We start from the raw sequence: 26,689 nt of genomic DNA, 5'->3' as shown, positions 1-26,689 counted from the left end.
TATGGTTGAATATGTAGTTACAAGTTGTCTCTGTAAGTTAAGGCCCCTGTCCGGGTATAGGCCTCCTCCAGTGATCTCCAGATTTTACGGTCTCCTGCTTTGTTTTGCCAGTCTTTTCCTGCTGTCTTTTCTATGTCGTCAGCCCACCGTTCCCGGGGGCGCCCTTTATTTCTATAGTTAACTGGGCCAAACCATGTAGTAACCTTTTTAGTCCATCTATCCTTTGGTGCACGTGCCACATGGCCGGCCCACATCCACTTATCTACCGTGTGTATGACAAATCGTTACGATAATCGACAACGATTTGTCATACACACGGTAGATAAAACTGCGCAAATCGGACTGCACAGTTAAAAGCCTGTGCACACCGGCTGCATGTGCGTGACGTGCACGTGCGCGTGCGGCGTTGTAGTATACAGATCCTTATGAGAGACGGCACACCGCTTGCGTGACGTGTGTGGCTCCAAAGTTTTAGCGCACGCACACGCGCACGTCACGCACACTCAAGCCGGCGTGGCTCGGCCTTTAATCGCTACGATTTATAGTTACGTGTGTAGCCGGCATAAGACGTAATCTTTAAGTATAATATATCAATGCGGTACACATTGTTCGTTTATCTGTGGCAAGTTGTCAATGTCAGCTGGATGATGATTGCATTGCTGAATATTCTGCGTTTGTGTTCCGACTCCGATCCGAATTTGTTGAAGTACTCTCAAGCAAATAGTATTCCTTCCAGGCTTCCACATATTTTACATTGAATACCAGCCAAAAATACCTTAAAATGTCATGAATAATGACACTAAAATGCTATGTAGTTACGAACATTTTATATACAAGAAGCTACTAAGGTTTTGGTGCTTGAAGATTAATAGATTACTTAGATTGTTTAATAAGGTGGAATGGAGGCCCTAAACAGTAACATAGAGTGATAAGGAGTGCAGAGAGCAAAGCTGCCAGTGACCACAGAATCTCAGAAGGTAAAGATATTGTATGGATGGTGCGTCGTAAGATTTAATAATTCATCTTCCTCGCGTTATATATCGCTTATAGCCTGGGGTCCGCTTGGCATCTAATCCCGAGAGTTGATGTAGGCACTAGTTTTTACGAAAGCGACTGCCATCTGACCTTTCAACCCAGAGGGGAAACTAGGCGTTGTTGAACATAGTCCGGTTTCCTCACAATGTTTTCCTTCACCGAAAAGCGACTAGTATGTAATTAATAATGCGAAAACTGATCAAACCGAAAAGCGATCAAATTGATTGAATTGCGTGTGAATTATAACCTCGTGCCGCCCACCATACAAAATTAGAGCCAAGGAAGTTAGAATCGTATTGTATTTTCAATTAGGTTGAATTTCATTAGTTCGAAAAAATTTCGAGACAAATGAAATGCTACCTACTTTGTTTTTAATTAAGGTTGACATTCCAACGAAACTTAAGTGTACATCCTAATGTACATTGGGCGGCACGAGGATAAATTAATTGTGTATAAGAGATTGGTGGTTATTATTCAGAGTCAAAATTACAAAGATTGCGAAGAGTATAATTATAGCAATTCGAAAATATGGAGGAGGGCATAAATACAACGGTTAATTCATACAAGTCATATTTAAGGTTGACTGGTAGAGAATGCAACATAACACTTTAACTCTTGCGTTTTGTACACATATTTAATTACACAAACGGGTCTACCACAATATAATTTCATTGTTTTCTGACGTTTCTGAGTTGCACCAGCTGTGGTCACGGAAAGACTGACATTCCCCGTCAGTCCGTCTTTCGGTCCCGTTTGTGTAATTAAATATGTGGTAGAGAATGCCTTATGGCATTAAGTCCTTTTGTACTGTAAGGTTTTTCTTTTGTGCAATAAAGATTAATAAATAAATGCCCACCATACAATCCAAGAAAACTTAGTAGTGAAACTTGAATCAGTGGTACCTTTTGTGTGCAAGGCGGGTGGCAGGGAAGCCAAAATGATCACAGCGCTCAGTACGGCTAAAAATTAAACCAATGGTTCTGGTATGAGCTGTCATATGTATGGTTTTGCAGTAAACATTAATTTCTTGCCTTAAAAATCTGTCATACGCTTTCTGCTCTTTTTCACAAATATTGGTACCGTGTCAATTATGTCATGTGTATGCCCATAATAATTTGTTTGTTTTAGGTACCCAGCATAACCTTCCACATAAATCCAAATTTAACAGAACATTCTCGTCTCGCTACTCAAAAGTCCACACCTCGACATTGGCAGAATCCACCTTGCTAAATTTAGCGAGTAGTAGAAGCCATTATTAAAAGAAAAGCAATAATTTGTTTTTAGGCAAATAATGGTACGAAAAATATTTTGTGTTGTTGTGAATTGTACAAACACTAACAAGAACAGTGACTGCATATTCTACAGATTTCCAAAAATATGGTATAAACAGGAACAACGAAACAAGTGGATAACAGCCATACGAAGAACAAAGTAAGTTACCTAATCTCTAAATTAGAGGTATTCAGCCCAATATTAAATATCTCTTCTTCTTCTTGATCGGGACACTCTTGACAGAGCGGTCGTGGTCATCATTGGAAGTCTCCCTTTGTGACACGCTTGATGGCTCGCCTCCACTCCTCCCTGACGGCTGCGCGTTTAGCGCATTCGTGCAAGGGGCCGTCCATTGCTGCCTTTATTTGGTCCGTCCACCTCATGGGCGACCAAAATATCTCTTACACCTACCTAAAAAGATAGCGTTATCCCGGCATTTTTTGCCACGGCTCGTGGGAGCCTGGAGTCCGATTGACAACTAACTCCAAGAATTAATGTAGGCACTAGTTTTAACTAAAGCGACTGCCATCTGACCTTCCAACCCAGAGGGGAAACTAGGTCTTATTAGGATTAGTCCGATTTCCTCACGATGTTTTCCTTCTCCGAATAGCAACTGGTAAATGTCAAATGACAAACTTATTTGTAGAAGCCTCGGGTGACCTCTGGATAAGTCGCACGCTCTTACCGCTAGGTCACCAGTGCTTCTTGTAATTGTATTATCCTCTAGCCGCCCGGAGACCTATAAAAAGGTTTCCTGTTCCATTCTAATTTGAACCTTATTTTTGAGAAGTTAAGTAAATTTTTAAATTACTATATTACAGTCCCGATGGATCCCTATGGCAACCAAAAACGGAGGACAGAATTTGCAGCGCTCACTTTATTGGTGGTAAAAAGGCTGATGAACAAGCCAGTCCCAGTTACGTTCCAAAGATATTTCCCGCAAATTACACATCTAAGCGGATTGACGAAAATGCGGCAATATCCAGGTACCAACGAAGGAAGAAAGAAATAAAAGCAGGTAATGTTGATAATACAAGTGAGTTTGTATTGCTGGGAAATAGTGAATCAACAGATGTACAGTCACAAGCAATAAAATGTTACTCTTCAAAGGCCGCAAAAATATGTGACTCTTATGGCTCTACAAATAAGATCGTGTCAGATATTTTTGCGGCCTTCGTTGTGTAACATATTATTGCAGGTGACTGTACCAAAATATGTAGTTGCATATCTGTGCTGATCGTAACAGACGCGTTTTGTTAGAGAGTGAGTCTTCTACCACACGTACCTTGTACTATTATTTATTCTGTGACATTGTGTTAAACTTGATTTTAACAAATGTTAGGTTAATATTATTCACACAGTATCAATGGACGTCGAAAAAAGCTACCAGCTTCAGTTCGCCATATCACTTTTTAAGTTACCAAAAAATCCTAAAATATACAATGCACCTAAAGTACTTGCTGTCATATAGTGCATTTTATTCAATTTCAGAGGAGGAGTGTGAGGAGCGTAACTTGTGCATGACTGAAGACCTTTATACCGACTACGAGATGGAGGAATTAGTTCAAGAGGAGTCAGTGGTAAAGGAGTCATGTAAGGAGAATTACTTGTGCGCTACCATAGACCAAACCGGATTTTACGCCAACTACGAGGAGGAACTAGTGACGCAAGAGGAGTTACTAGTAAACAAGGAGGCCCGGGAGGAAGACAACTTGTGCGCCACCGAAGACCTGAACAGTCTTTACACTAACCATGAGGAGTCACTAGTAAAGGAGGAACCCCTAGAGGCGGACTTGTGCGTCACCGAAGACCTGAACAGTCGTTATACTGACCATGAGATGAAGGAGGGAGTAGTGCTGAAAGAGAATTTAGTAGGAAATAAGGAGTCCCGAGAGGACAACTCGTGCGCTACTGAAAACCTAGCTAGTCTTAATACCCGCCTCGAGGTCAAGGAGAGACTAGGGTTGCATGAGGAGTTACTAGTAAAAGAGGAGCCCCATAAGGAGGATGAGCGCTTTACTGAAGACCTAGCCAGTTTTAATACCGGGTACGAGGACACGGAGGGACTAGGGTTGCATGAGGAGTTACTAATAAAGGAGGAGCCCTATGAGGAGGATGAGCGTGTTACTGAAGACCTGGCCAGTCTTAATACCGGCCTCGAGGACACGGAGGGACTAGGATTGCATGAGGAGTTACTAATAAAGGAGGAGCCCCATGAGGATGAGCATGTGTCTGAAGACTTCCCCAGTCTTTATGCCGATCACACGGTGAAGGAGGAACTGGTGCTGGGACCGGAGTGCTTGCAGCGGCCCGGCGCGCCTCTTGCCTCGGGTATGTTGTTTTTTTTACTTTCATTTGTTATAATTAGGATCACCTTGTAGGTTTTGTTGTTTCGATAAAACACTTTTGGGAGTTTAATAAAAAAAATATATAGAGAGGGGACATCTTACACAGATCAACCTAGCCCCAAACTAAGCAAATCTTGTACTGTGGGTGCTGGGTACAATTTACATACTTATATAGAAAAATACATACTTAATATATATAGAAATGGGGCTGTGTATAAATCATGTCATCGATTTTTGACCCCCCCCCCCCCCCTCTAAAATCATCCAAAATCATGCTTCGAATGACCCCGTTTCCTCCTAAGTCATGCTACCATCATCGGATGTCCAGACCCCCAACCCCTAATTTGAAATGACGTAATTTATGAATAGCCCCAAACTAGTTATGTATCATATCTCATTCGACAAAATGGGTTCAGGGCTTTCGCTAACACTATACAAGTTATGCAGAAAGTTTCTATTATCCCAAAAAGTGTAGATATATATATATTGCATGTTTTTTTTTTGTTGCAGTGGATGGAGCTAATCTGGACACCTGTGGGCAGCAGTTGGCCACCACATCCAATGACGGATCAAGGAGTAGCCAACGGTCACTGCCCCCTACTACTACTACTTCCAAAAGACCTATACAAAATAATCCAAAGAAAAAACACACTTGCAAATCATGTGACCAAGAATTCGACCAATACGACAAAGTAACGATTCATATGCTAAGCCACATAGGATACAAACCATACACCTGCGACATATGTAACAAGGATTTTGCGTTCTTAACTCAATTGGTCACGCACAAACAATTACACACAGGACAGAGACCATATGCCAGCGAAAAGGCATTTACTACACCGACCAATTTGAAGGAATATAAAATAATCCACAAGACTGAAAAGCCGTATTCTTGTGAAATATGTAAAAAACAGTTTCTGCTACCTGATGATTTAAAAATACATGCACGGACGCACTTAGGTTATAATCCGTTTTCTTGCAAGATATTTGCAAAGGATTTTACGAATCATTCCAGTTTGAAAGCACATACAGTTGACAGTGCAAAGAAAACATACACGTGCAACATTTGTGACAAAACTTTTGTCAATATGCATTATTTTAAAAGGCACGAACGAACCCATGAAAAGAAAACATACTCGTGTGACATATGTCGCGATGTATATACTACAATGGAAAATTTAAAGATGCACAAGAAATTTCATACTAAAGTAGGACCGTATTTCTGTGAAATATGCAAAAAGAATTTTAACAACGGGGGTAACTTTAAACTCCATAAACGAATACATGGAGGAGAAAAGGCATATGCCTGCAAAAGTGTGAAATAGTACATTATGCAACGAGGCCCCCCTCGTAAGTGAAATTTTACAGTGTTACACAATGTTTTTCATTATACTTATATATAAGTGGTAAACCTATAGCAGTAATAGAATAAATAAAAGACGTTGCAAAATTGTCTAGTTTCATTTAATTTATATTATTAGGGTATGGTGTGGTAGGGTATTACATCCATAATTCTTTTTATTAGGTACCATGTTATGAAATAACCTAACTTAAGTTAAAAGAGAAATAAAAGAGAATAATTAATAAAATGCTAATACTACATACATTGCATGAAATTGTATATAAGTAGGTACATATCATTTTATTTTTATTTACAGGGTTCGAATAGTGTCAGGATCAATGATCTTTTTGCAGAAAATCCTTACTTACAAACTAAAATCTAACACAAAAATACATTACATTCAATAACTCTTTTAAATTACTCGTTATCTAATCGTAGTGTTGACCGAGGCATTGTTCCCAGGACACTGGCCGCATTCCCTCTGTGCTGGGCTAAACTTTGTCTCTGGGCAATAAACGCCCCTGCTCGGAGGTCACTAGACACACCAACAAGTTTAATAACAAAACTTCCGTTAGACACCGACATATTAAATATATTAAGAACGGGTCACTCACGTATTTTAAATCGAAAAACGCTCGACATGTTCTTAATATATTTAACACACCAACAAGTTTCTGTGAAATCTATTATTTAGTTCGTATATGCAAATTATTATATGTGGAAACTGCATGTCTCAATATAAAAAGCCTGCATGAGTTCGTTTATGTGTATTTAAAGTACTCAGCTGTTTAAACTTCATTTCACACAAGTCGCATGAAAATGGTCTCTCACCTGTGTGGATCCGTTCATGATCCTTTAAATTATGCAAGTACGTAAAACCCTTTTTACATATATCACAACTGTATGGTTTCACCCCGTTGTGTATTTGTTTATGTTTATATAAATAGTTCTTTTGTTTAAACGATTTACCACAAATTTCGCACGGAAATGCCTTTTCATGAGTGCGTTTATGTGCCTTCATGGTGCTCAATTCTACAAAGTCCTGCTCACATATATCGCAGGAGTATCTCAGCCCCTTGTGTGTTCGAATATGTTTGTTTAAATCGCTGTTTTTCCCAAACTGCTTGTTGCATGTTTCGCACGAATATGGTTTTTCTCCGGTATGCGTTCGTTGGTGTAACATCAAATCATACTCGCGCTTAAAACTTTTATCACATACATTGCACGAGTGTGGTTTCTCGCCGGTGTGTATTAATTTATGTATGTTTAAACTTCTGACTCGGGTGAAGGTCTTTTGGCATGTTTCGCAGGCTTTAGGTTTCTTTTTGGTTGACGTATCGGGGCTGATGGCAGTGCAGTCGCGCTCGCTGATTGGTTGGCGCGGTGGTGCGACAAGGGCCGGAGGGTGTCCGCAGGCGCTTGCATTTACAATGTCTGTGTCTGCAGCGGCTGGAAAAAATCTGTTTTTGGCATGGCGTTGAAAGGGTTAAGGAGAAGTTTACTTACACTTCGTTTTTTTTAGCATTAGAAAGAACTTGCAAGAAGGTAAGCGATCTTAACAAGTCTTTTAATTGAAAAACGCTTTTTAAAAATCAAAAACGATTACTTATGAAAGCAGAAGAATATAAATGATCGTATTAGATTCATAATTGTAACATATTTGCCGTAACTTATTTTTAAAATGTGTTTTTCAATTAAAAGACACATCAAGATTGTGTACCTTATTTCTAATGCTAAAAAAACGAACTATAGCTTAGGGTCAGCCCCAACCCCGTTCTGCGTTCGATAGCCGAGCGGTTCGGCTGCCCATATTTGAGGCATTATGATGATTTGCATCTTTCTAGAAGTATTTATTATGTTTAACTACTTACCCTCTTATTCATAAACGTTTACTAAAGTCTACAAGCCGATAATAATCGTTTGTCCCTTTCCATCATACCAATACGTCGGAAAGGGACAAACGATTATTATCGGCTTGTCAACTTTAGTAAACGTTTATGAATAAGGGGGTTATTATTTAAGTACTTCTAGAAACATTGCCCTAGTAATTATTTATTTTTATGAAATATAGGTTTTGACATAACTAGAAGTACATACTAACTAAAAATAATGAGTCCATAAGTTACTAAAAATAAATGATAATTGATTTAATTTTAATAAAACTAAATAAATTTTCCGATGATTTTTTATTTTGTACCATTCATATACAAATGCCTAATATTTAAGTACCTACTACATATTTATTTCTTTCGCCTACGTCACGAGCGCAATAAGTTCTACAATTTGATTTGTAGAAAATAACCATAAGTTGGATTGTACCGATTATTAAAATCATAAATGAACTTAAGAGCTTAGTATACAGGGTGGCAAAATAATAATTATATTCCTGTTGCCAGGGAGGTTTTGGGATTATACTGATCAACTTTTACTATAAGACCAACCCCGAAATAGCAAAAAAATTATGGCTGTTTCATACATTATGGCTGGTCCATTTTCTTTGGGAGGGTAAAACATTTTTCGCGATTTCGGGGGCGATAATCTCAAAACCTCCCTGGCAAAGGGAATGCAGTCATTTCTTAGCCACCCTGTATCAAAATTTTATATTAATGGAAAAAATGGAAAAGGTTCTGCCGGAAGCGTTACTTTTAATTTTTTTTCCTTTAATATATATTTTTTTTATATTATTTTATTTGGAATATCGCTCGCAGACGTATCTGCTTGTTTGAAAATTTACCCTGTATATATTCTACTGCTGATACTAACCATGCCGTTGCTGGCACAAGGATCCAAGCGCGAGTTCATCTTTGACCACATAGGGGGCGTAAGCAAAGGCTCCTCTTGGGGGCTCCTCTATGACTACTTCCTTTTTCACTATATCTAGTTCCAATGTATGGTTACCTGCAACAAAGAGAATAGAGTGTATAGACAGTCATTGTCATAGTAAATTTTGTAGTTACAGTAAATTTACTGTCAACTATCGACACAGGTTTAAGACTCAAAATGTATATATTTTTTAGGGTTCCATACCCAAAGTGTCGTAAATAGCTATTAGGGTTCATGCATGTGTTAAATTAGTCTTTACGTTTAGGTTACTATTTTTACTTTTGTATATCATGTTTTACTTTGTGCTCGTATATTATGTCAAATGAATTGCGTGGAATGTTTTATATCTAGTTATAAGTCTAGGATTCATGCTCCTTTCATACGTGCTTAATATTGTACCTATTTATAAGTCTAGGATTCGTGCTCCTTTCATACGTGCTTATAATTAACGAGATTGACAGAAATAAATAAAACTCACTCTGCATATAATGCCCACTAGTTCAGAGATGCAAATCGCCCGGCCATTCCTATATAAACCCGCGCCATTTGTAGCATATTCAGAGAACACAGAGAGCTTAACTCTATCACTTGCCTGAACACTCTCCAGTAATTAAACTCAGATATATGTGTTTTTATTTCACACAACACATATTCCGGTAAATAGAGGTATAGCGGACTTCGAGACAGCACGACGGCCAGCGCGTTCCAGCGGCGAGTTTCTACGCTTCACCCAACGAACCCCTCATCACGAAAAGTTACAGTCTACACTCCACAGTTTGGTCCTTTTGAAGCCGGATGAAGATAGAAAAACGTACGCGCTGAGTTTCAAGCGACATAGCTTAATTCAGAATCAAGAAAGAAACACGTACGCGCTGAGTTTCAAGCGACATTGCTTAACTCAGACGGCAAGAAAGAAACAAGTACGCGCTGAGTTTTAAGCGACATTGCTTGACTCAGACGGCAAGACTGAATAAAGAACGCGCTGGGCCTAGAGGTTCGCTTCGGCTCAGACCCAACCCCAATACCTTTCCGTAACCCATTTACCGGCTTGCCGGTCGGACCGTGCAGCGTGTAGGTCGTCCTCCGCTCACGTGTCCTGGCAACTTTCGTTGCATGTGTCACATGGTTGATACCCACACACTGCTTTCGAACGTTCTAGGCATAGCACTTTGCCATTGCGGGAGATTCAGTGCCACGAGGGATCCACGCTACGCTTAGGGCCTGACGTTACGCTCAGTAACGGTCAGTCATAGATATAGGCAGGTCAAGTTAGGGACCCCCGCGTGTGTTAAGTGAAGTGAAGTGGTTCCAGCCAGAAAGATGTCCGAAAAGGAAGCAAGGAGCCTACGACCACGCACCAAGGGCCCGCCTGCGCCCGCACCGTACATGGACACCCCTACCCCCTCGTCCGGTAAGACTACGTCCGGCGAGACAAATACGTGGAGCAAGGGCACCAGTGGCAACCCGAATACTACCGGTGGAAACGAGTCGGTACACTCGGAAACGCCTTTTGGCCGCCGGACCTAGTCCGCAAAGACGCTCACTCACACGCCAGAGCCAATTTTAAGTAAACAACTAATAAAAAGTTTAGGGATTGCAGATAGTGATATCGATATTTACAATTTATGATAAAAATCTTTTTAATTTAGCGTTGTTCTTATCCTGTTTTGATTTAATTCCAAATTGCCAAAATTAAACATATGTTTTACACCCGAAAATGTTTAAAATATAGGGATTTAACATAAAAAACAACCACTAAACAATGTCGATTCAAGACGTGATATCGCCGCACTAGGCTGTACGAGAAGTCTTTTATACAAGACAACGGCGCGCATGGACTGCCCGCAGTGCAGATCGACAAGGACTGTTTCCGCGCGGATCAAGTAATAATAGTCTCTAGGTCAACGGCGTAAGCGCTTGTCGGTACGTAAACTTTATTGGCGTAACGTTAAAGCTGCGCATCATGTGTCGATAAAGTCAATATACCGGAACTGTTTTAGTGAAAATTACACGTGGGTTGAATTTTTAATGAGTGAAGATATTATTCCGGAATTAGAATCTATCATTATAATTTCAGTTTGGTTTACATTAATATAGGTAAACTCTTATCAAAAAAACGTTCAACGACTTGTTATAAAAAAATTACACATTAACTTCAATGTTATAACAAAAACTAAAGTCTGATAAACAGGTATGTCCCTGTACCACTCTTGTGCGAAGCGGTCGCTGCGGTGTATCCCTTCCCACTAAGCTATAAAATAACATCAATTATTTTTTTTATTTATCTCTTCTGCAATTAAATAGTCCACAATCTACAAGGGCAAATTTACTTGTCTGACTCTAGTTTATAGAACTAAAGAAGCTGCCTGAACTTTAAATATAGTTATGCCTATCTGACTCTCGTTCTACGTATTCTAGTAAGTAGTTATACCTACTATTCGTTGAAAAAAATTGTCGATTAACAAGTGTTCAAATACTTAGATAAAAACATATTTCTGACTTTATATTTATTTACTTTAAAAATTCCCATATCGAGTTAACATTCCCATCCCTAGCTGTCTTTTATACAAGACAACGGCGACGAGGAACATGAAAAATGTTGAAAATTGGAGCAATTTTTTTAAATGCCTTATTATAAAAGAAGGGATTTATATAGCGGCTTAAAAAGCAAATAAATGAAAAAACAAAGACCTTAAATATGAACACGAGTGTAAATGAAATTGCAATTGTTATTATTTTCACATTAACTCAGTGGTTGAATTTGTGTCTTGTATACAAGACGACGGCGCCAGCGTATCGTTCTATCGTTGTCTTCTATACCGGACAACGGCGGTCAAAGGGTTAAATGCCACGGTAGTAAATCGTAGTAGATTAGGTACGCTAGTGAATAAAGACATCGATGCGCCGCCATCGCCGTCGCGGGCGCCGTCTAATCGCGATTCACATAGGAGTCGCAAATCGGTTAGGGAACGCGATAATAAATTGGCCGTGCTAATGGCCGAGCTCGAGGTTCGTAAAGCCCGTCTAGCCGTTGCTAAGACAGAGTCCGACACTGCAAATGTACGGCTGCAGATTGCGCAATTGAAGGCGCAGTCTGTCGGCAGCAGTGACGCGACCGTCGAAGCTACTAAGACAAAGTCCGACACTGCAAATTTACGGCTGCAGGTTGCGCAACTGAAGGCGCAGTCTGTCGGCAGCAGTGACGCGACCGTCGAAGAACGGACTAGAAGTTGGGTAGAACGACAAGCTAGGTTACAGCACGAGATCGCAAAGGAAAACGTTAAAATCCCGCCGCCGAAAGAGACCGCGCAAACGCATCCGCCGCCGCGTGCATGCCGTCGATCGGGCTAGCAGACCACCCCCGCGCATTGTAGAGGTACCGCACGGTACCTACGCGCCAATGTACCATAAACCGCCGGAATTGCCTACATTCGGCGGAGATATCACCGAGTGGATATCATTTAGGGCAGAGTTCGAAGATACGTCGCCCATGTTTAGTGCCGTCAATAACGTCAGTCGGATTAGGCGCGCACTTAAGGGCGAAGCTCGGACGGCCGTAAAATCAATAATGTACACGGTTCAGGATCCGTACGAGATAATGGAAGCGCTGGAACGGCAGTTCGGCGACCCTGAGGAGATTGTTCTTACGGAAATTCATAACGTTAAACGCATGCCGCGTTTATCCGAAGACAATTCTAATATAACCTCATTCGCCGCGCATGTAGCGAATGCCGTCGCCACCATTAGATCCTTGCGTCAAGAGAAATACTTGCACGCGCCTGAGCTTGTGAATAAAATCGTGGATAAATTGAATCTGATAGTGCGCTATGAATGGGCCAAATACAGGCAGTCTAACGTAGAATCACCCGGGTTAGTTGCGATATCCGAGTTTCTTAACGGAATTAGCACTGCGGCCAAGCGCATAAACCGACATAAGCCGTCTAACAGGTCACGGAATGCAGTGAACGCGGTTTCCTCTGTGCGCGAACCGAGCAGATCGAGCCAAGCTCTCTCTGGGTCACGCGCCCCCGCGTTCTACCGTGACACGTCTGACGAATCACGGAGTGCAGTGAGTGCGGTTTCCTCTGTGCGCGAACCTAGAAGATCGAGCCAAGCTCTCTCTGGGTCTCGCGCCCCCGCATTCTACCGTGATGCGTCTAGTAGATCGCGAAGTGAACGAAGCGCGGTTTCCTCTGTGCGCGAGCCCAGTCGATCGAGCAGCGCTCTCACTGGGTCCCGCGCCCCCGCGTCCTTTCGCGACTATAGTTCGGATTCGGAGTCAGATTCCCACGAATCATACCCACGTGATACGGGAAATAGATCACGTTTTAATAAATCGACCGTAGCTCAAGTAAAGCACCGCGATAGTAATTTAAAGAAAAAGCCAGCGTCAACCAGAACTCAGCCCAGGCAGCAGACATCGTCTGTCTCTGTCTCGCGCGATGCGTGCGCCATATGTAAGAACGGCAAAGAACACAAAGTTAGTGAGTGTTTGAAATTTCTAGCCGCGACTATATCTAAGCGATGGGACTTGGCAAAGGGTGCTAAATTGTGCTGTAGATGTTTAGGCGCGAGTCACCCTAAGCCTTATGGGTGCCAATATGTCGCGTGTGGCATGAATCAGTGCGAAGCCGGACATAATAAACTATTACACGGTCGAAACGCGGCCGCGTCCGCGAGCGGTAATAGAGTCCCGGCAGCACCTGCAGTACTCAATGTTAGACTGCCGCAGACGTGTCACAAAGTCATGCCTGTAGAGGTGTCGGAACCGTTAGGTACCGTCCAAACCCTCGCGCCACTTGACGAAGGCGCGACAATGACTGACGCTACACGAAACTGCGGACAGAATCGCGCCCGCGGTACAATTGGTTGGGCACGCAAAGCCTAATACCGCGGACGACGAGGCCTTACAACTTGTGAAACGGCATTCTGAGGTAGAATCATTAGGCGTTTCGCAGAAGTTACCTAGGGCCGACCCCCACCAACGTGCGCTAGATTTACTAGAAGCCACCTGCGAAAAGATACCGGGGGAGCAAAGGTATCGCTCGGGCTTACTTTGGCGGTCAGATGACGAGAAACTCCCCAATAACCAAGCGCAAGCATTGCAACGGCCGTACAGTCTAGAACGAAAGCTAGACCACGATGCGAAACTTAAAGCCGAATATGCAAAGTGTATGTTGCTTGACAAAGGTTACGCGGAGAAAATAGACTCGCCACCGCCCCCCGAGGCACCCCGGACGTGGCCTCTGGCGCATTTCCCAACTTTTCACCCGCAACGCGGCAAAATGCGATTAGTTTGGGACACGGCCGCCACAGCTTGCGAACGTTCGCTTAACAGCGCGCTGTTGGCTGGCCCCGACCTGTTAAAGTCACTTTTTGGCGTATTAATGCGCTTCCGCGAAAGTAAAATCGCGGTGTTAGCCGACGTCAAACAGATGTTTTTACAGATCGAAATAACAGAGCAAGATCGCGATATGTTACGTTTCGTTTGGCGGACAGGGATCGATTGGGACAGGCCTATATCCGTCTCACTCGCACCCGCGTGGCGATCGTTCATTGATAATGTACGGTTAGTTCGCGCCACCGCTGGTAGTCTGGTTGCCGCCGAGGTTTTCAAAGCCGTATTGCTCGCTAAGAAAACGTAAAGAAACTGCATGAAGGTGACGTAGTAACGAGGAACGTGGCCCAGAGGCGTAATCGCCCAGCTATATCCTGGCCTGGATGGCCATTGTTCGCACACGCGCAGGTGACGTCCGCCGCCCAGTTTCTAGACTCATCCCCATTTACTCCGCGCATGAAGACGGTGTTAACACACGTGGGGGAGACTGTCGTAAATAGCTATTAGGGTTCATGCATGTGTTAAATTAGTCTTTACGTTTAGGTTACTATTTTTACTTTTGTATATCATGTTTTACTTTGTGCTCGTATATTATGTCAAATGAATTGCGTGGAATGTTTTATATCTAGTTATAAGTCTAGGATTCATGCTCCTTTCATACGTGCTTAATATTGTACCTATTTATAAGTCTAGGATTCGTGCTCCTTTCATACGTGCTTATAATTAACGAGATTGACAGAAATAAATAAAACTCACTCTGCATATAATGCCCACTAGTTCAGAGATGCAAATCGCCCGGCCATTCCTATATAAACCCGCGCCATTTGTAGCATATTCAGAGAACTCAGAGAGCTTAACTCTATCACTTGCCTGAACACTCTCCAGTAATTAAACTCAGATATATGTGTTTTTATTTCACACAACACATATTCCGGTAAATGGAGGTATAGCGGACTTCGAGACAGCACGACGGCCAGCGCGTTCCAGCGGCGAGTTTCTACGCTTCACCCAACGAACCCCTCATCACGAAAAGTTACAGTCTACACTCCACACAAAGGGTAAAACGGGACCCTATTATTAGGGTTCCGTACCCTAAGGGTAAAACGGGACCCTATTACTAAGACTTCGCTGTTCATCCGTCCGTCCGTCCGTCCGTCCGTCCGTCCGTCTGTCACCAGGCTGTATCTCACGAACCGTGATAGCTAGACAGTTGAAATTTTCACAGATGATGTATTTCTGTTGCCGCTATAACAACAAATACTAAAAACAGAATAAAAGAAAGATTTAAATGGGGCTCCCATACAACAAACGTGATTTTTGATCAAAGTTAAGCAACGTCGGGAGGGGTCAGTACTTGGATGGGTGACCGTTTCTTTTTTCATTATGGTACGGAACCCTTCGTGCGCGAGTCCGACTCGCACTTGTTTGGAACTGACTTTGACCCATGTTCTTTCACTGGTATGTGTTCATTTGTTAAATATTGAAATTAACGCCATCTACTCGACTATGGTGCAATCTTAATCTTAATATATACTTGTTTATTATTTTTCGCCACACCAGCTCGGAAAGGCTTACTTTGCACTTTAAAAACTGATAGCAAAGTTGCATTTTATTCACATGGGAGACAAAGTAATCAAATGCAAATTTTGAGTTGGTTTCTTATGTTTGCTGGTAGAAATGACTTTTAAATGATGATTTTGGATGATAAATATTTAATAACATTCATTTGGATTTGATTTGGTATGATTTTGTTTGATATTTTACATTTAATATTTGCTTCAGGTTGGTGTGGTGAAAAATTTTGTGTTTCACTCGGGGGCAAATTTTGTTTAACCCTCGTGCTTTGAAACCCTCGCAACGCTCAAGATTCCATTTTTCGAACCACTCGCTACGCTCGTGGTTCAATTTTGGAATCTTTCGCTTGCTCGGGTATCAATATTAGCACGAGCAGTTAAACAACAACTTTGCCCCCTTGTAAAACAAATAACTATTAAAATGTTTTTAATAATCCACTGACTTGCACGCGCACTCATTTCGTACCTAGAAATGAGTCCGCGCGAACGTTTACTAGGAAACAGGTCAAACCTGCAGAATGCGGACCTGAAAAACCGAAATGTAAGGTATAGATCCGCTGGCTGAGTTTTCGGCGGTCGGATACCGGATATCCGGCCGATGGTCAGGCCGAATATCCGGTATCCGGCCAAACAACTATCCGTTGCATCTCTAGTTTGTACTATAGGGACCGTGCGCGTTGGAGGGTCTGCCATCTTGTGGCCTGAATCGGAAACATTGGTATGTGCACATGGACATTGCCAAAGCAAGTGCTACCATCTACCGTTCTCGTTGGTACGTTTCCTTGTGCATAGCAGGTTCTGCCATCTTGTGAGCTACTTCGGAAGCGTAAACGACGCATTTACGCCTCACGCCAAAAATCTGAGACGGCTCCTATGCTGCCCCCTATAGTTAATGCATGGGACCTATAGGTTGGCTTGGTTGGTTGGTGACTTAGCCTATTGCACCATCCCACTAACCCGGGGTTAGGCGGTTTAACCGTCAACCCAGTGTCAAATTGTACTGGTAACCATGGTAACTCCAGGTTTAACCGGTTAACCCCGGGTTAGTGGAAGGTGCAAGTGGGTCTTAGACTATAACTATGTACTTGATACTTACTACTCATATGCTGCTGAAAGCTCTCAGGCCCTAGCCTGGGCTCATTTTTGACCACACAACCGGCATACAGGCTGGCGACATCTTCGCTGCCTGAATCATGACACGGAGGCTCCTTCTTTACTACTACCTCCTTTTTGACTACTTCCAGTTCCAATGTAACCATACCTGCAAGAAAGAGTTATTAGAACCTTAATTAGGGTTCCGTACCCAAAAGGTAAAACGGAACCCTATTACTAAGACTGCTGTCCGTCCGTCCGTCCGTCCGTCTGTCACCAGGCTGTATCTCACGAACCGTGATAGCTAGACAGTTGAAATTTTCACAGATGATGTATTTCTGTTGCTGCTATAACAACAAATACTAAAAACAGAATAAAATAAAGATTTAAGTGGGGCTCCCATACAACAAACGTGATTTTTGACCGAAGTTACAACGTCGGGCGGGGTCAGTACTTGGATGGGTGACCGTTTTTTTTTGCTTTTTTTTGCATTATGGTACGGAACCCTTCGTGCGCTAGTCTGACTCGCACTTGCCCGGTTTTTTTATTTATACCACTATCCTCCTGAGACCCAGAAGCAATTGTATTGTTTTTGAAATAGGAACTTATGTTACGAAATATCATTCGATATTTACCAGTTGCTTTTCTGTGAAGAAAAACATCGTGAGGAAACCGGACTAATCCTAATTAGTTTCTCCTCTGGGTTGGAAGGTCAGTAGGCAGTCGCTTTAGTTAAAACTAGTGCCTACGTCAATACTTGGGGTTAGTTGTCAAGGGGATCCCAGGCTCCTATGAGCCGTGGCAAAATACCGGAATAACGCGAGGAAGATGATAACTTACTGGCCGATTCGAACTTTTATACGTCAATTAATAGATCTAGAAACGATATGGATTAAATATGTCAGTGTCAAATGTGACCTTTCTTCTAACAAAAACGTCACATTTGACACTGACGCATCTAATGCATATCGTTTCTAGATCTATTAATTGACGTATCTTAAAGTTAGAATGGGGCAGTCATAGTTACTTAATACTAACCATCATCATCATTGGCCACATGAACGTCATACAGGCTGGTAGCATTTTCACTGACAAAATCATCACATACGGGCTCCTTTTTCACAACTTCCTTTTTCAATACTTCCAGTTCCAAAGTAACCATACCTGCAAGAAAGAATCCATACTAATATTATAAAGGCGAAAGTGTGTCTGGCTGTCTGTTACCTCTTCATGCTTAAGCCGCTGAACCAATTTAGTTGAAATTTGGTATAGAGATAGTTTGAGTCCCGGGGAAGGACATAAGATAGTTTTTATGTCGGAAATCATCCCTGAATAGAGTGCAAAGGGGGGTGGAATTGAAAGAGTTAATGAATTGCCTAATGAATGAAGGAAGTAAGCAATGCGCGAATTGAATGATTGCTATTAGCATTATCTTGGCGCTATACCTACTTTAGCTGCTGTCACTAATTCTACGCAGACGAAGTTGCGGGCAATAGCTAGTATACATATATTTAAACAAAAAAAATTATTACTAAATCATTTCAGAATTAAATGACCCGTGCACCTTCGGGGTGCCCTAGGATTAACAACAACAACATTTGAACCCAGAACCATCGGCTTAGGCAGGGCACAACTCACCCGGTCCAGCCCCTTCTAGGGTTGGCTTAGATTTGACATCTTCCGGTTTGTGGCACTGAAAGATGGAAGGCACTGTTCCCTTCTTTAAAATGCGCCTTATGTTCACTAATCCTGAAAATAATAACAAAATAAGAATTTAGGTTCTGCTCAGAATATTATGATAGTATTTTTGGCCAGTGTGGGGACTATAGCCCAAACCCTTCATGCTTGAGAGAAGGTCTGTGCCCAGCTGTGGGACGTATATATGCTAAATTATTATTTTTTAATTTTTTATTGTTTTTCAAACAGGCAGGGTAAGCTGATAGATGTTAAATGCATACAATTTGCAACATTTGGCATTTCTAGGTTATAAATTGAATGGAGATGGCAACTATCAGTGTACCCTTCCAGTTTGAAAAATACTATAGTTTAACTTCAATAACATTTTATAAGTTATAGCTAGGTTAAAGGTGGGAACAGGGGACTCTCATGTAGACAGCTTTCTCGCGCAAAGGATTGCTATAGCTATACAGAGCAGAAGTCATTCGTTGGGCAATGCATTCATTTTTATAACAAGTTACCTGAGGATGCTTTAAGATTACCCTTTCCAGCTCTTAAGAATTACTTAAAAAAGTCATTGATGTTGAAGGTTTATTACAGAGGCGAGGACTACTTGACAGACAAACATGCATGGTCCAAACCAGAAACTGTAATAACGACAAGTAGCAATTAAAAATATTGTATTATGTGTAGAGTTAAAGGTGACTCAGCTCAGGTAAGAAAGCACATCAAATTGTATGAAAGCATCTCATAACAATCAGTCAGATTCCTATAATATGTATTCTCATTTCTTTTATTGATTTTAATTTCTTTTCCTTTTGTAAGATTTGATATGTTTTCTGAAAGAGCTACGTATTTGTGATTTCATGTACATATATGTTTATTTTTTATATCAAATTCTATAAAGTTATGTACTCACTGAGTATAATTGCATGAATTCTATAGTAATTTAAATTGTATTTTTCTTAATTACTCGTAATGCATGTTAATTATAAGATGTAATAATGTTTTGAAAAGATGTGTCCCGCCGAGTTTGTTGCCGGTCCCATATTGGGATACCCTCCTCCAATTGAGGGGGGATTTAAATCTTCTCGGGGCAGAGGTGTACGGTTGGAGCCGGTAAAGGTTTATTTGACGTTCATAAGCGCATTGTAATATGCCTACTTGAATAAACTATTTTTTATCTTTATCTTATCTTTAGAATGCTGCTTTCTGAATGGGCATCTATCTTGCTGGGCCTAGGCTTAGATGGTAGGTTTTAGGATTTTTTATATTTTAGTTAGGTTTAGTATCAGTTATTTTATAAGGCACTCAGCGCCACTTGCACCAGCACTAACCCGGGTTAACCAGTTAAATCTGGAGTTTGTACAATTTGACACTGGGTTAACCGTTTAACCCCGGGCTAGTGGGATGGTGCAAGTGGCTCTAAATAATAAATAAATATTATAGGACATTTTTTTACACAAATTGACTAAGCCCCACGGTAAGCCCAAGAACGCTTGTGTTGTGGGTACTCGGACAACGATATTTATATAATATTCAATTTCAAAGCCTTTAATTTCGAGCATACAGTTAATAATAATATTTAGTACAGTTTTCGTTATTTGTTCATGTGTTTGCAGCAACCGTCGGCTCGACGTGTCCTTTTGACACAAAGGCCTCCTCCAATGCCTTCCATGCCTCTCTGTCTCTAGCTAGTCGTGTCCATAGTGGACCCGCAGTTTTCCTTAGATCATCTGACCATCTTTTGTATTGTCTGCCTCTTTTCCTTTTTGTGTTGTCTCGTGGGGTCCACACAGTCAGTATGTTTGACCACTTCTGCTTTTCCCTGAGCATGTGGCCCGCCCACTTCCATTTTAGAGTTTTTGATTTTAGAGTAACATCTTCTAATTTTGTGATCTCTCTTATTTCCGTCGCCCGTTTTCTGTCTCTTTTTGTGTACCCTAACATGCTTCTCTCCATTCCCCTCTGGCATGTTATTAGTTTTTGTGTCATTTTTTCTGTTGCGGCCCAGGTTTGGCATCCGTATGTTAGTATAGGCAATATACACATATTGAAAACTTTTCTTTTTATTGAGATGCGGTAATCTTTATTTTTCATGATGGTTTTTAGGGACCAGAACCTGTTCCATGCATTTGTGACCCTTCTGTTCATTTCTTGTTGCATTTGATCAGACATAGAGATGAGTTGGCCCAAGTAAATGTATGATTTTACCCATTCAATGTCTTCCCCGTCCACTGTGATTGGTACTTCCATTCTGTTGGTCATAATTTTAGTTTTGCTTTTATTTATTGTTAGGCCAACCTCTCTGCTCCTGCTTGTTAGGTCTTGCAGCATGTGTCTTAGGGACTCTGGATCGTTAGTCATGAGCACTATATCATCCGCGAATCTCAAGTGATTTAGTTTCTTGCCGTTTACATTTATGCCTGAATCGGTCCAATCAAGTTTTTTAAATACTTCTTCCAGCACGCAAATGAAAATTTTTGGTGAGAGTGGATCGCCTTGTCTGACTCCTCGTTTGACAGGGAACTCTTCTCCTAGCGACTCTAGTTTGACTTGGGCGGAGCTGTTACTGTACACGTTCTTTATTAGTTGTATGTATTTTCTCTCAACACCCTGGTTTGCTAGGGCTTGCCAGATGTGGTTATGTTCCAGAGAGTCGAATGCCTTGTTGAAGTCGACGAATGCTAGGTATAAGGGTTGTCCATACTCTTGGCACTTCTCGATGGTTTGTTTCAATGTGTGCATATGGTCCACTGTTGAGAAACCCGATCTAAATCCTGCCTGTTCAATAGGCTGCTGTTCCTCCAAGTTCTTTGTGATGCGGTTTAATATTATTTTTGCGAATATTTTATAGATGTTAGACATTAGACTGATGGGGCGGTAGTTGTTGATGTCATCTTGGTCACCCTTTTTGTGAATTAGTATTATGTTGCTTGTGGTCCACTGTATTGGAATTTCCTCTGTCTTCATAGTCATATTAAAGAGTGCCGTTAGTCTATGTAGGATGTCAGCTAACCTTGACTTTATTAATTCGTTGGTAATACCATCAGGTCCCGGGGCTTTATCGTTTTTTTGTGTTCTAACTGCAAGTTCAACTTCTGTTTCTAGTATGGGCGGGATGACTTCATCATTGATATCTTCGAATATGGTTTGTGTTTCTTGGATGTTTTCACTTGAGTACAGGTCCTTATAAAAGCTAGTGGCGGTGTTGAGAATAGATGTCCTTTTTGTTGTTTGTTTCTTATCTTTATTTTTCATTCTCGGTATCCAGGCTTTAGATTCTTGCAGGTCTTTCAGAGCTTTCCTTATTCCTCCTGTCCTAGCTATATGGTAATTTATGCTGTCCATCTTCCGATTTTCCTTATCCTTTCTTATACTGTTGCTGATTTCCTTGCTTAGTTTGGTAATGGCTTTCGAGGTGGTCGGGTCTTTTTTCATTTTAAATAGTTCTTTTCTTTCTGCAATTAGTGTTTTCGTTTTTGAGCTCAATACGTCCTTCCTTTCTTTTTTTGTTGTTGTTGTGGTGTTAAACATTTCACTGGTTTCTCTGTCGTAGGTGTTTTGAAAGTCACTGGGATCACTTGTGTTTCTGTTTCTTGTGTGCTGGAGCGTGTGTTGGTGAAAATTGAAATGTCTTCTTGTCTTGTTCCTTGCTTTTGGATATAGTGTAGCTCTGACCATTCTGTGATTAGTGTAGAAGTTAAATTGGTTGATGACTTCGACATTCATAATATATATAATAATAAATACTTAAATACATAGAAAACAACCATGACTCAGGAACAAATATCTGTATCATCATACAAATAAATGCCCAATGAGGGGAAATGAGGGTGTGCACCCAGTAGATGGTCAGATGTGGTCCAAAATATTACCCAGACTTCGCTCCAGGCAACGATGCAGATGGCCGAAGATCGAGAGGCCTGGAGAGCAGTGGTAGGAAGAATAACCCATAGAAGTCACGTCCCTCAGACATGAGGTCACGACCACGAACAAGTATGTATGATAACGATATGTGACAATTGTATAATTATGAAAATCTTACCTGAAAACCATCCAACCTTAATGAAATCGTCGGATTTGAAATGTGCTGCACATATTTTTGAGGTTTTCTTTGCTATAAACACTTTATTATCACGTGTGGGTATGACCGCTTCCCATAGTTTTCGTAGATTTTGGTCTCTCGGAAAGCAATGATTCCCTTGATTCCTACATTTATGTACGCAGCACTGATGCATTATTGTATTAGCACATTCTCTTTCTCAATAAAAACACAAAAGTAAAATTATTGTTGTTTACGGTTTGCGCTAGTGCTGCTGTGGCGGCGGAAAACTGCAACTATCAGACGTATGCTTATATTTAATGAAATAACCAAATACCGGAAGGTCAAAATAAATATTATTATCTAGGAAACACACAAGACACAAAGGTTAACACTTAGTAAAAGTAACCGTATAACTTTCGTTGGAAGAACCATAAAAAGTAGTCTGAGGCTAGAACTAATTATAGAAATAAACAATCTATAAGCCGACTTTTCACAACTTTAGGTTCTTGTTCCTATATATTATTCTTTTTGAGCATTAAATTAAATAGAGTCCCTAGTAGCATTAAATTAAAAACAGATCCACAAAACCATAGACATAATAACAGACAAAACCCTGATTGACATCATCATGAATGAAATGACATCATTGACAGTACTGACTACCAAAGAGAATATAATCACTACGTTTTAAGAGACGTGTATGTTTGGTTCTCCAATCATTACCAACATGTACGACAAAGAACTGTCAAAGAACATTAGTACCAATTTTTTCCGTTTAGGTGATAAAGCAAAAAATAGTAGGTATACTTGGTCAAGCAGATCTTGTCAGTAGAAAAAGGCGGCAAATTTGAAAAATGTAGGCGCAAACGGATAGCGTCTCATAGAAAATTTGAATTTCGCGCCTTTTTCTACTGACAAGATTTGCTTGACCATCTATAAACAATGTAAAACTATGTGACAAAACATATGGTTGTCTGTAAAGTCGGCTTACGGACTATAATTTTGCGTGATAACGTCATAAGAGATAATTACCATTACATTACGTTACTTTACCATGGAGATCTGTCCACAACGTAACACTTTTTCGTGCATGCTATACCGGTGTTCATCGATTTAACACGTCAAAAACCAACAGTTGGGGAATCAGTAGGACAACAATTGCTAATAAGTATACCGATTTATACATTATGTTTGTCAAGCAAGTACCTACGTTCTGAATGAACATTTAGTTCTGACGATGGGTTCCATGAGGTCCAATAACTCTTCAAATGTTGATGGACAGTGGCGTAGAAGCGTGGGCAAAGTGGGCCGTCGCCCACGGCTTCACACCCCAATGGGGGCCTCGCGCGAGGCCCCTTCGGGCACTATGAAAGAAAAAGTTCTCGCAGATGTGACTTCGCCCACGGCTAGATTAGTTCGCGCTACGCCTCTGTTGATGGATCCAGCCGATCCAGACCTTGAAACGTACCTGAATCACAAAAATTTACATGACCAAACAAACAAACCAAACAGAAACTAGTCTTGCAGAGTGATGCATCATCAGATCATCACTCTCATAACAAAAGCTGAAAATGGAGAAACAGGTAATACCATACTAATAACCAGTGATCGGCACGACCCGTGACGCACCGCGGGATTCAAAGAGGAAATAATAATATGGACATGACATGATTCGCAAAAATTAAGAGTTATGTATTTGTAAATAGAAGTCAGAATATTTAATAAATTAATAAAATGTATCATTTTTCATTAAAGAAAATATAAACGTTGGTTTTATTTTAAACTGCGTAAAATATTACGTGCACTCATATAAAATATGTACCTAAGTGTTAAAATATTAATCATTTGAAGTGCATAAAAACCCCTTTCCCTACCTGGCTACTACTACCTGGCATGTCGAAGGTCGCTATCGTGTTTTCTATTGTTTGCGTTTATGACCAATCCCGGGGAATATCCATATTAACATAATGATTGAGGTCATTGACACCATGCGGCACGGGTCGTGCCGATCACTGCTAATAACCGCTAAAGTATTTTTCACATGTCAAACGGTGTCTTTACTCTTATAAATAAATTGGTATCAGGTGATTCCCCCAATTAGGGCGCCACTGGACGGTTGGTTCGACTCAATTCATGTTCGACTGCACCAACTAATTTGAAATTATGGCAGCTAGATGGCGCTGTGGTCACATGAACCTCATAAGTAAAAAAAAAAATGAAATACGGTTTTACATGACGATAACTTTTGCTGCGTATTAAAAATTATACAAAAATAATGTATTGGGATTACATATCGATGAAAATAGTATACCAAACAATCGTTATTCTTATTAAAAACTCAAATTGTTTTGCATCACGCTATTAAGTTTTATATGTGTTCGTTATATTAATGAATTATTACATTTTCACTTCATAGCGAGTCCGTATCTTGGCAGTGAAGTTAGTAAGACAGAACGATCTATCGTACGTGTAGAACAGTGGGCTGTTTATATGTTACGATTAGGGATGTACCGACTAGTCGCCGACTAGTCGGGAAAGCCGACTATCCGGCCACATTTGTAGTCGGCGATTAGTCGGCGACTAGTCGGCAAAAATGGCCGATTAGTCGGCACTTTATTAGTGAATGAAAAACAGAAAAAAAGAAACCATCACTCAATATTTACCATATGTTTTATGTCTATTTTACCAAACTACCTATTCAGGGTGTGAAAACTTTTGATCACTTAATTAACCGTTTGATCGTTATCGTATGGTGGTGGGCTGGTGTTTTCCTCTACAGGTCGATCTCAACTGATTCTCGTGTAATTTCATGGCCAAGTTGTATACATAAAGGATTTTATTATAATTCTGTTTTTGTTTTTTTTAATGGTGGAACCATGGGGAACTATTAATGTTTGCAAAATTTAGAGACTTATAAACAGGGCACGTTGCTCGTAAAGACGCTGACCACAGGGGATAAGTTCTTAACTGGCGACTACGTACGAGAAATAGAGCCTTGGAATACCTCCTACAAGTTGTACCTACTGACGGTCTGCTCAGGATCGCAAAATAAAAGAAAGACAGAAATTGAACGAGGATTTTTGTGATAGGTCTTTGAACCTGTAGAGAACACCTTTTAGCTAAGCTAATATATGAATAGCGCAACCAAAAGAGCAAAACTATTGTTTTTCACCTGAACTTATACGAAACTAATGATCTGGCCGACTAGCCGACTAGTCGGCCGACTAATCGGCCATTCGGGCGCCGATTAGTCGGCTAGTCGGCTAGTCGGCCAAATCAATAGTCGGTACATCACTAGTTACGATACGATCAAACTGCTTACTTAACATCGATGTGGAAATAGTCCGCAAGAAGAGGAACTTACCACGTGTGGGTTTGTGGTCCGTCAGGGCCCTCTCCATGCGGGATATGAGCACGTCTCGTACCCAAACTGTTAAGATAATTTGACACGCACGTATTTTTTGTACACTGTTCGAATAAAATGGTAGCTCTTGTACCGGGTGTGGCCTGTAACATGAGCAAATAATTAAAACATAGATTGTACTCCTCAAACGGTGACACTTTTGTTCAACAACTTTAAAACATTATATAGTATTTTATCATTGTGATTGACGTTGCTTGCCACGCCTTAAACATAACAAAATTCGCAATACATTGGCCTATATTGCAAAGACTATATTGTGACTAGAAAGATCCTGTTTCTGAATAAATGGCATAATATAATACTTAGGGTGCGAACGCAAACGCCAATTTGGCTCGCCGAATTCAACCACCGATAATGACCGATATTATCGATAAAATGAGGTACGGACGCAAGAGTATTAATTTGTGAGGCCAATATTTTCGTTTTGGGGCATTTTTTCAATTTAGAGGGCTCTAATATCATCATAAATCTAAAATTGGTCTGATCAAATCGACCGATTTGATCACCTTTTTTCAAATCGACCGATTTGATCAGTCCCGCCTGGATACCGCTTTAAACAGTTTTTGACTCGGAGTAATTAACAATGGAGACGCAATGTCTAAAATTTTCGGTACAAAATAGTCTGCCGTTTTTTGCGGGGGAGGGGCACATCAAATGTATAGGTACGTCATGTCAGATAAACGTCAGTCCATACATATGGTTGACCATTGGCC

The 26,689-nt window shown here is 40.9% G+C and overlaps 2 protein-coding genes across 3 annotated transcripts; one reads left to right on the top strand and one right to left on the bottom strand.

The window, feature by feature from the left end:
* The first annotated feature begins 633 nt into the window (after window positions 1-633).
* Window positions 634-6,079, top strand: LOC134676377 (zinc finger protein 62-like). The gene is made up of 5 exons (XM_063534741.1): window positions 634-977; window positions 2,164-2,466; window positions 3,129-3,325; window positions 3,799-4,638; window positions 5,166-6,079. The coding sequence occupies exons 2-5, from the start codon at window positions 2,327-2,329 to the stop codon at window positions 5,981-5,983; spliced, it is 1,995 nt and encodes a 664-aa protein (XP_063390811.1). The 5' UTR covers window positions 634-977; window positions 2,164-2,326; the 3' UTR covers window positions 5,984-6,079.
* A 24-nt stretch (window positions 6,080-6,103) lies between these two features.
* Window positions 6,104-23,169, bottom strand: LOC134676391 (zinc finger protein 182-like). 2 transcript variants are annotated; one of them, XM_063534778.1, is made up of 7 exons: window positions 22,553-23,169; window positions 18,466-18,576; window positions 17,866-17,991; window positions 16,832-16,996; window positions 8,764-8,898; window positions 6,832-7,449; window positions 6,104-6,535 (listed from the first exon to the last, which is right to left on the bottom strand). In XM_063534778.1, the coding sequence occupies exons 1-7, from the start codon at window positions 22,743-22,745 to the stop codon at window positions 6,492-6,494; spliced, it is 1,392 nt and encodes a 463-aa protein (XP_063390848.1). In that variant the 5' UTR covers window positions 22,746-23,169; the 3' UTR covers window positions 6,104-6,491. The 2 variants fall into 2 exon arrangements, with proteins under 2 accessions (XP_063390848.1, XP_063390847.1); XM_063534777.1 differs by having other exon boundaries at window positions 6,114-7,449.
* Between the last annotated feature and the right edge of the window lie 3,520 nt (window positions 23,170-26,689).

Source organism: Cydia fagiglandana, chromosome 24 (genome assembly GCF_963556715.1).
Source record: "Cydia fagiglandana chromosome 24, ilCydFagi1.1, whole genome shotgun sequence".
Lineage (NCBI taxonomy): Eukaryota > Metazoa > Arthropoda > Insecta > Lepidoptera > Tortricidae > Cydia > Cydia fagiglandana.
Note: the sequence above shows the minus strand (reverse complement) of the source record. Positions and strands in the feature narration are given on the sequence as shown.

Coding starts and splice junctions, on each gene's coding strand:
- LOC134676377 (XM_063534741.1), top strand. CDS start 2,327: ATGGTACGAAAAATATTTTGTGTTGTTGTGAATTGTACAAACACTAAC. Junction 3,326..3,798: donor GAAGAAAGAAATAAAAGCAG/GTAATGTTGATA, acceptor ATTCAATTTCAG/AGGAGGAGTGTGAGGAGCGT. Junction 4,639..5,165: donor CGGCGCGCCTCTTGCCTCGG/GTATGTTGTTTT, acceptor TTTTTGTTGCAG/TGGATGGAGCTAATCTGGAC.
- LOC134676391 (XM_063534777.1), bottom strand. CDS start 22,745: ATGCATCAGTGCTGCGTACATAAATGTAGGAATCAAGGGAATCATTGC. Junction 17,992..18,465: donor CCTAGAAGGGGCTGGACCGG/GTGAGTTGTGCC, acceptor TCTTTCTTGCAG/GTATGGTTACTTTGGAACTG. Junction 16,997..17,865: donor TGTGGCCAATGATGATGATG/GTTAGTATTAAG, acceptor TCTTTCTTGCAG/GTATGGTTACATTGGAACTG.